Here is a 10415-nt window from a genome sequence, read left to right on the forward strand (position 1 = left end):
GGCGTTGCCGGGCTGGAGCCGCGGGGATCGTCCTGATCAATTGACGCTTTTTAATGCTCGATTTTCGGGAGACTTCCCCATTCTGTTTTGGTGGGACAACTTTTTTGGAGTAACTATATGTGTTTTTCTCGTGATTCCCAGAGAAGCAGGGCTATAGCTCCTTTAGTCTGTCAGAGTCTATGACCTATGGTTAAACTTTACCTGAGTTTGGGGAATTTGCTTGCATCCCTTCAGATTCCAAAATAACCAAAGCTCCATTGATACCTGGTCACTCAAAAGTTATTTTGTTGCCTTTTCTTACTGTATATAAATTCCAGTGTCTCAGAGGCACTACACCCCTTCTTCTCTGAAGGACCACAGATTTAACTGTACATTTTAGAAAAAAATAAGATTTAAATAAGCCAGGAATCAATATGTAATACGTCCTGGTTTAGTTTAATTTTGATAATCAGAACCAGATGAATTGGGTTGCATTGTGACAGCACTGTGAACTTTGAGAGATCCAGACATTCACAGTATTGAATCCAGTATTCACAGTGCTGCAGGTATTTCACAGCAGTGAATCCATAGATTTCTCCTTCTTGAGGATCTCTACAACTCAAAACTTCCTCAAGAAGTTTTCTCCTTCTTGAGGATCTCTACAACTGTAAAGAAAAGAAAATGGCAATAAACTCCTTCTCCTCGTTTAAAGTGTGTCAGAAGTGTTGTGATAAGAAGCCTTAGAAGTTGAATTGACTAAGGGGGATTTCCTTCACAGAGTGCTCTCTTTTGTCAGGAAAAGACCATTGAGCGTTTAAAGGAGCAGCGTGACAGAGATGAACGAGAAAAACAGGAAGAGATCGACAACTACAAGAAAGACATTAAGGACCTGAAAGAAAGAGTCAGCATTTTACAAGGAGATCTCACAGAGAAAGAGGTTGACCAGCAACACGAATCTATTGTGATAGAATTATTTGTTGTCTATGTTTGTGTTACATTTGAGATGAAGAAAACTGTTCCTTTATAGTAATTGTCCTTCAACAAAGCTGATCTGGTAAAATACATCATTTGAGAATTTGCAAAGCATCAGTGTTTCAGAACCACCTTTCCAGGGATAGCGGCCATCCCCTTGTTTGCAGCAGTTAATCTTATTAGTAGTGACTGACTGATGGTCAGTGATGGCATTGACTGGAGCTGTGCTTAGAGACCACAGAAGGCTGAGAACAAGCCCTGTCTAAATGTGGGGAGGAAAGAGCAGAGGCTGATCAAAGCTATGAGTGCCAAAGGCATGAGGATAATGTTTGTTCCTTTATGCAAACAACACAGCTAGTTTTTTAGACTCACGAGTCTTTTTTTGATTAATTGATTGTTGGTAATGAGCCAGTTGGCTAGACAAATTACCTTAATTATATGAGAGAAATAGAAATGTTCTGTTTCTCTCATGTACTTACAATCTTTTTTTAAAACTCAGTCAAAGTAAAACAATACAAAAATATGTACCCGAAATGTACTAAGATTCTGTCTACATAGAAGTCAGCGTTTGACAGGGAAAAAGAAACAACACAAAAATGGTTTAGAAAGAAAGAAGTTGAGATGTCTTTTGGAGTAAGATGGCATGAATCAGTTTTACCCCATGGAAGCTGTATACAGAAAAGCTTTCAACTCTCCCAGTGGCTAAATCTTCTAACCACATGTGATTCTAATACTATTTTATTGAAAACCAGTTTTTCTTAAACATGACTGTCACAGGAGCACAAGTTCCAGTTTACAGAATTGTCCATCTTTAAAAATTATTTTAAAATTAATTTAGACAAGGTTTTATTTTGATCCTGAAAGCCTGAATTAATGCAAGTGATCTTAAGTCAGTGACATAAACATCCTGAAAAAATATGTTGGTCTAAATTAGATCCTGAACATACTGTGAAGGGATAGGAGGAAAAGAAAGACAGAATTGAAACCAGCTATTGCACTTACTTGATAATTATTTCACATCTTTTAATTTAGACATCATTACTGGATCTTAAGGAACATGCTTCATCATTAGCTTCATCAGGACTGAAGAAAGATTCAAGACTCAAGACACTGGAAATTGCATTAGAACAGAAAAAGGAAGAATGTTTGAAGATGGAAACACAGTTGAAGAAGGTAATCTTAGTTCATATTTATATATGTGTTGCAAGCATACAGTTCTAAACACATTGCCCATGACTACAAAGAAAACTTTGGGTCTTAAGAGCAAATTCTGTGAATTTCTTTTCAGCAAGAAGTGTGAAGGTGTGTCCATGCAAGCCATATTACCAGCTAAGCCTATCAGAAAGTAACTTTCAGGCACTTGTGCTAAGTTTGAATTTCACTTACATGCAGTAACAGTGCTGTTGGCTGTTTTGTTAACAAGTACTAAGAATTTAAGGCTTAGTCTGCTTCAGTACAATTCATAGCAGCAATTGTGCCCTTAACTTGATGTAACAGCTAAAAAAATAACACCTGAACATTTCACATATCAATTATCAATGCTTATGGGTGTTAATGTTAATATGATTTCACATATCAATTATCAATGCTTATGGTTGGCCCTGCCCAGAGGAAAGCATAAAAACAAATGAAAAGAATGTGCCACCAGTGAAGTGTGTGATTTTGAGTCATCAGTTAAGACTTGTTTAGAATTCCTGTTGTGTGGGTGCGAGGTGGGTGTTAATGCCACTGAGAACTGTAAATGAAACTGCATATGCATATCTACACCCATATTTGTCCTTTTTCATTCTATCACACAGCATCAACTATTCTGTTATTCAGCATCAACAGAGCACAGTAGCAAGAAAAGATAGCTGTACACATTTAATAGCTCTCACAGGCTGTTTTCAGTGGGTGTTTCAGAAGACCTGAAGGACCCTTTCATTGAAATCTCTGCCATGAGTTGCAGTTTCATCCTGCATTACTGGTAATGAGTTGACAAATCTATTGTAGTTAAGATTTACCAGAGGTTATTAGAGCATCTTGTCATTCAGAGAAGCTACCTAAATCATTGTCAGGATGGTTTCGGTTCTACAACCAAAAAAAATCTGATAGCCTACCGTTACCTATGTGGAATAACTTGTAGTTACTCAAGAAAATATAGTTAACATTCACTTGAATATGTTTTATACCTGTAGTAAATTTACATATTTCCTTAATAACCTTCTTTCCAACTGTTTTTATTTTCTCAATGGGTTTTATTGTAGCTTGCACAGAAGTAAAAAAAATATTTTTAAAGGCTTTCACTTTTTAAATGCATTGCAGATATTTATTCAGGCAGTTTGACATTTTCAAGATGGATTAGTTCCTTCTCATCCTTGGAATAATTATGACAGATAATCCAGGTCCATTTTAAAGCTTCTAAAAACTCAGTTTTACACATCTGCATTGTTAACAATTGCAAATAATTGCCATAATTAACCTTAAAACTAATGGCTACGTAAGAGCATTCAGTTTAAAACTGAATTAGAGGTTCATTCTATTGAGTTTTGCATTATCTTAGTGCAGATTTTCATGAGAGACATGCAGGAAGGAAGTTCTCATGTAGCTCTTACGAGTAAATGGCTAAAAGCTTTTTATTTTAGGTTGCTTCCCTCACGGTTTGAATGGAGATGTGTCTAAAATCAATCTTCTTTCCCTTGCCTCGTATTCCCAGTGAACAGTTTGAGTACTTTCAGTTAAATCTATTAGCTCTAGAAGTAAAGCTGGCAGAAGAGACTGGACTACTGTTACGCCATTAAATAAAAAAGAATTGGGTAGTCCTTGCAAAAAACTCATGCTAACCCCCAAACAGTGAGCCTCAGAGAAATCATGAACCATGCAAGCTTCCACTTTTTCTGTAAAAGGGATTTAACTTTACACTAAACAAAAATACTAACCGAGTGGAGCACAAGGGTGCTGAAAAGTTGTCGATATATTTTTAGTTCGGTGTCAGTCTCCAGTGTCTCACTTGAAGTATCCACTTCTTGTTGTCACTATTGCTCTTCTCACTAATAACTATTTTATATTGATCCTTGACTTAGCAACTAAAACTGCAGTGTTTGTCATATTCGGGGTTGTTTTTTCAAATAATAATACCATGGTTATGCAAATCTGGTTGCTTAATGTTCTAATTATTCTACATTTGCTGCTTCTGTGCTGAATTGTCGTCCTGCTGCCAGCAGGAGATGCAGTGGGAGATTCTGAAGGCTGAAAGCAACTCATAAATTCCTGTTGAGTTTACATGGCCTGGTGTCCTGTCTTCATTCTGGCTGAGATGGAGTCATTAGAGGCAAATCACACACAGGAGGTTCTCTCCCTGTTTATCTGTGAAGTGCTATTATGCTCTGTGGTGGTTTTTCTTTTCTTTAGGAAACTCTTTTTCCAAACTTCTTTTTAATGTATTAGTTTTACAGTGAATAAATTTTCCTTTAGTTGTTGTTCTTCAGGATATTCTTTTCCCAGTGTTTTCTGTCTTGTCTTTCCCAGCCAGTGTACTTTGTTTCATTTTGTTTTTATAATCTGGGAGAGACCAACTAATATTAGAAGTTTTCCAGGAAAGATGGGTGGATTTTTGTCCATCTTCATTTCCAGTGCATAGTTTTTCTCCCTATAGATATGCTCGTTATTTTTAGGGAGAAGAAAGAGTCCAAAACCATATGTTAACAAACTTCCCCTTGCTGCAGTTCTAGGAACTTTTCATCAGAAAATGTTACCACTGATTCCCTGCCAGGAAAATACCTCTAGATTCAATAGGCTCCCACAGAGGTTGCTTTTTTCCCTGCTGTGGTGCTCTTTCTTCAAATTCAGGAGGATAGTATCTTTCAAAAAGGCGGGAAAAAAAGGACTGAATGAAGCGTTGATCCAGATTCTACCTTTCCCAAGAATTAGCTTGGCTAGTCTAATACAGGCGCTGCTGCTTTTTATTTTTGTGAACATGGATTTGCTCCCACAACTGAAAATATTGCTGATAATATTGGTAGATGAGACTGTTTTTTGTTCTCAGCTGATGTATTTTTTTTCAAAGAAGGGGCAAAAAATGATGCATTCGACTTAGAAAGAAAAGGGCTACCACGGAAATCAGGATGTCTCGTAACAATAAAAGTAAAGACCCAGCAGTTGTGTTCAGCATTCAGATAGTGTCAGTTACTGAATTAGTTTTCTAAACCATTCAGCCGTCTTGAAATTGATTCAAGGGAAGCACTAGGAATCAAAGTCCTTCTCAATCTGTGAAACTCATCTGTAAACCCAAACAAAGAACTACAATTAAATATGTGGGGGCTGGACAAATGCGTTACACTGAAAAAATCAAGAGGAGATTTGGAACTTGCATGAGAGTAACTCTGCACGTTTCTCATGTTCCGAAAGCTGATTAGTAATGCATGCTAAAACCACTAATTAAGATTCTGTCGTCTTAGTAAATTAATGTTGCAGTTGTTATTTTAAATTCTTTTCTTGTTGCATCTTTTCTTTTTCTCTTTCACACTGTTCCTATCCCAAATTTTCTCCATCTTTTCCTATCTTCTTTCTCCCTTCAGCACCCTGAAGTTTTATTGAGTCATCCATCCAAGCTAGTAAGTTCCCTGGCAATCTGAGAGGCTGTTGCCAGCACATTTAATTTTTTATGTTGCATGTGTATTCCTGTGCTTTTATAGTGGGGCCTACACAGAGTGTACTGGTGAATTACTTTAGTAGTGGGTATGGATAGTATGGATACAAACAAAAAGCAGTGGGATGTCTGACCAGTTGTGTTCAAAAAAGCTTTCTGAGATGTTTTCACTGTTTGACTGCCTTGGTCTAACTGCATTTTTGTTTGGACAGCTTAATTTTGTGTCAGTGTTTTTGTTTCCCTTTGCTGCCAGTGCTTGAAATGTCCTGTAGCTTTTCTGTCATCTCCATTGTCTGTGCATTTTCAGAGCAAGAAGGTAGAATTTCCATGCAAATCAAGCTTCTTGCGTGAAAGCGTTCTGTAACACTGGGTACAGCAGCACATTCGAAATAACAACTAAGTTACAGCAAGTGAAAGATTGCTTAGAAACTTGTGTAACCATTAAGCTCGCTGGTACTATGTCAGTTTAATTTTGGATCCTATTTCCAGCCTCCTGTTTGATGTCAAAGAGCACTCCTGTCAAGGAGTGTTTGTATAATAATATCTTGACACTGTAAATTACGTAATCCAAGGTGGTTTTCATCAGAGATTTCTTTTGTGGCTCTGTGCATAAAAAATAGTGTTACAGAACTTTCAGGAGTCTGATACCTGTGTTACTCTTGGCAATGTTCAGGGTCAATATAGTTGCCTATCCTGACAGTCATTGTCTGAGGGTCAGAGAAATGCTGGGGCTTGCAATAGTTCAGTTTTTGTGGCATCCCACATCAGAAATTATTTAAACCTGGCTAAATAGTGTCAATAAGAAGTTGGGAAAATGAGATATAATACGAAAAGGTTGTTAGTTGGTGCAAATAGGCAGAAGAATTTGTGTCAGGAGAGCACATTCTCTACAAAATCTTTAACAGCATGCAAACTTTTTGAGACTCATTGCTCTGGAGTCAGAAAATAGAAGATATGGGACCAAACTTTGTATTTTAATTTCCAGGATGATATAGTAAACATACAGGATAAGGTACAAGAGGCTTTGTGAAGGCCAGGTTAGATGGGGTTTTGAGCAACTTGGTCTAGTGGAAGGTGTCCCTGCCCACAGCAGGGAGTTTGGAACGATGATCTTTAAGGACCCTTCCAACCCAAACCATCCTATGATTCTGTGATGGCTTTTAATGTTCCATCCTGATGATTGTGCATGACAATGTCAGCATCATCTCATGCAGTGGGAAGCTGGAGAAGTTTTCTCCCTGATACTCTTATACCTCCCAGAAAAACTTGTGAAGATAAAACTTGTTTTGAAAAATTAAATATTCAAAATTTAGGAAATGGCCAATGCCACACTGTGTGGTCTTTGTTATTTTTCCTTGTGAGGTAATTTGTATAGCATTTCATAACTAAATTATCGCCTGCTAGTCTTGCTGTTTTCAATATTGCATGACAAATGCTCCAAGAGTGAGCCAGATAGATATGATAAAGATGATAATCATCTAGAGAAATTAGATGATAAAATACTTTTTTGATAGTAGGAAAGCACTGAGTGAATAAGGCAGGATGTATTTGCATTTTTCTTTTTCCCCTGAACAACAGGTATAATAATGCATCCTTATTTCCCACTGGTGGTGTTAAGAAGTGATTAGTTGTGATTAGCATGCTAGAAAGAAAATTGGGGAATTTTTTTGTTTTAATGTCATGTTCAGAATAAACAAAGTATAGAGCCATACACTGAATATCCAAAAACTGGGACTAAGTATCTGTTCATTACTTGAGTCCTGTTTCTGTAAAATAGTGGCAGCCTGTGGTCAAGTGAGCAAGGCCCAGGTCAGAGGAGGCAGGTGAGTGGGTTGAAATGCACTCACAAAGAGAGATGTCCTATGGGCATTTCCCTCCTGACTTTACACACTCTTTGTGTTGGGGTGAATCCCAAGAGAGCAAATTGTTAATGTCTAACGACATCTATGGGAACTTGTGTCTTTCTGAAGAGATCACTTGGTTAGGCAATGGGAATTGCCTGTCTTGAGGCATCTTCCTCTCTTCATCTCTTTATGATTTTTCATAAAGGAAATAATTTATGAATTGATTCCAACTGAACACTTGCTTACTCAGTGTCAGAAATTTGCAGTTACATGAACAAAGACTAACCATGTAGAGATGGTTAAAAGACAGAAAAATAACTCTCTGCGACAGACTCAAGTTTATACATAGTATAAACTTGTACATAGTATATCAGAGAATTTTCCTGAGCCTTTTACTTCCATTACAGCCTTTTCAAAAAGCTTGTTTACAGTTTGTGGTGTGTAGAGCTGTGGAACTAACGGAGGAGAAAGTTTGGTTGTTTTTTAAATTTACAGTTTTGTGAAAACTAATAGACACGATAGAAGACAGCACAAATGTTTTATCAGTTGAATTTCTGCCTTTGTGGTAGGAAAAGTACAGAAGGTGGGTGAAGTGTTTGTCTTTTGCAGTAAATAATCATAATATATTTTTGTATTTTTGTGTGCATTTACTATTTTTAGGAGACATGAGGCACCCTTGGAGGTAGGAGGGTGGATTAAAATGGGATTTCAGGTTCTCAGGAACTTTTACTTCATGGCCAAAAGTTCTTGGCAACATTAGTATGTGAAATGTTAAACTGAATTTACTGTCTCAATTCATAGGTAAAAGTAGAAAGTGTTTGCTGTGAATTATTTGCTGTTTGATTTAGTTAATATTTTAGGAATATTGATTTGGAATCTTGGTCATAATGTTTGGAATTTTTAGTTACGTGTTAGAACCTTTAAATTAGATCTGTACCATTGTTTTGTTCCCTGTCTCTGGCACACTTTAAGCTGTGTAAGATTATCTTACCTCTTAAAAAACAGGTTTTTGGCACAAGAAATATCAACTTAGAAAACTCTTTTTAATGTGTTTTGTCTTCCACTCCTCTCCATCTGTAAATAGTGGCTATTTCTGTGAAACATTGGTCATCTTTGTTTTAGTTGTAGAAGTTGGCTTTGTCAGCTGATTTTCTGTGGAAGCAATAGAAGTTATAGTACATTTATTTATTTGAGGAACAATCACTCTTTCTTACGTTCTGTAGGTACCTGAAGTAGTCACCCCATCACTTACCACATTCCAGATGGGAAATGATGGCTAAGAGCAGGAAAGCAGAAAGCTGTTAAACCACCTCTTAGTTTATAGTCCCTCTTAAGAACTGTGAGAGCATATCCAGGGTAGTAAACTTAACCTATTCGCAGTCCTGAACCACTTAGAATTTGAAACTGAATTCACACTGGCAAAGATTAATACTGATCACATGAGCTTTGCTAATAAAAACATAGCTTAAGAGGGTGCTGCTTTCTAGCTAAAATGTGACTGTTTCTTATGCAGATCAGTGCAGAATGAAATGTGCAAGTTGGGCTGTGCTCTTAAATTCCCCTGTTTGATACCACACAGGAACACGGAGAGCTAATGACAGGGTCAGTAGTAACAATTAAAGGGTTTAAATAGCCTGTAATCAGGTAAACTCAATGGCCTGTGTAGATGAGAAAGTTCAGTGTTCCCTTCACTCTCAGCAAGCTCACTTTTAAGATTTAATTTTTATCATGCTTCTTTTATACGTTATCACATTTGTTTGTAACTATATTAAAAGAGAGCTGATTTGCAAATCCTGTGTCAGGCAGAGATGAAAGTCAAACTTATGGAAATACACTTCCTATAGTCTCTTAATACAGCAGAAACTCTTGGTGCATTTGTCACTTTATATGTTGATTCTGCTTCAAAAATTAAATTATTACTTATTTTGGAATTTTTGTACACCTTTGGTGGGCAGGGCAAGTTGTATGTGGGCTTTTTTACTGTGAATATAGGAATTCATTATTTGTGGTTAGCTTTTTGGTTAAAGCAGAAAACCAAGATGAATTATTTTGCACAGTGTTGCATTGGGCAAGTAGCCAATTTCATGTGTTCCAGATCTTCATGTGAGTTTGTGGGAAACCTCTAAATGCATTGGTTTTCTCTCTTATACAATAAATGAATCCAGCAGGATTTTAGATATGGTCGTGAAACACGTATTTTGTACAAAACCCACAAAATGGACCAAAGTCACTCAGTCAGTAACTCACATTGCAGGAAGTGGTCTCCAGTTTACACCATATCACATAACGTTCCCTTTGTGTTAGGTGAAAGTATCCGTACTTATGTGCATTATATACAAATAACATGTGTTATGTGCCTTGACTAATAATTTATGTCGTGTAAATAGCCCTTTGGTTCTATAATAACCAGACACACAGACTTGTTGGCTAATTCTCTAGAAAAGAAAATTTATTTCCTCTTCTCAGTAGTGTCTCTTGGGTTGTTGTGGAGATGCTTTTATTAGCAGAGTAAAATAAATCAGGACTGTTCTGACAGTCAAATTGCATTAGGTCTTATAACTTCTTTTGAATTAGTGAATTTAATAAGCCAGGCTAACAGCCTAACTTTGCTTTCTTTTAAAAGAAGTTTCTTGATTATCTGATCATGTATTTTGGGTGGCTTTAAAGAGCCTGGAGGAGTATTTGTTAAAACAAACAATTTGAGATGTTGGAAACATACCTAAAGCCAGTACAGAAGAACGGAGGCTCTGTCTGGTGAAAACCACACTTAACTCTATACATAGTGTCTCTTAGGAGAATGCAGATGCCCTCAGAAGATGTTACAGGTGCCCCCTCCCAAAACAGTATTCCCAATTCCCTGTATTTGGGAAGGAAGGATTGGAGGAGTTTTTTGAAATTTAAGGTGTAGTTGAAAAGGAAATTAAATCAAGTATTTCAGATTTCCTGCAGGCTGGAAATCCCAAAAAAGCACTGCAGAAACACCAACCAACACT

At 37.0% G+C, this 10415-nt stretch overlaps 1 protein-coding gene across 1 annotated transcript in view; it reads left to right on the forward strand.

Annotated features, from left to right (window-relative positions):
- Positions 1 to 10415, forward strand: part of ERC1 (ELKS/RAB6-interacting/CAST family member 1) — a 282825-nt gene that overhangs the window by 104312 nt on the left and 168098 nt on the right. Inside the window, 2 exon segments of the mRNA XM_008643986.2 lie at positions 776 to 916; positions 1984 to 2124. Of these exon segments, the coding sequence (XP_008642208.1) occupies positions 776 to 916; positions 1984 to 2124 (282 nt within the window).

This window comes from Corvus brachyrhynchos, unplaced genomic scaffold (genome assembly GCF_000691975.1).
Source record: "Corvus brachyrhynchos isolate BGI_N302 unplaced genomic scaffold, ASM69197v1 scaffold191, whole genome shotgun sequence".
Lineage (NCBI taxonomy): Eukaryota > Metazoa > Chordata > Aves > Passeriformes > Corvidae > Corvus > Corvus brachyrhynchos.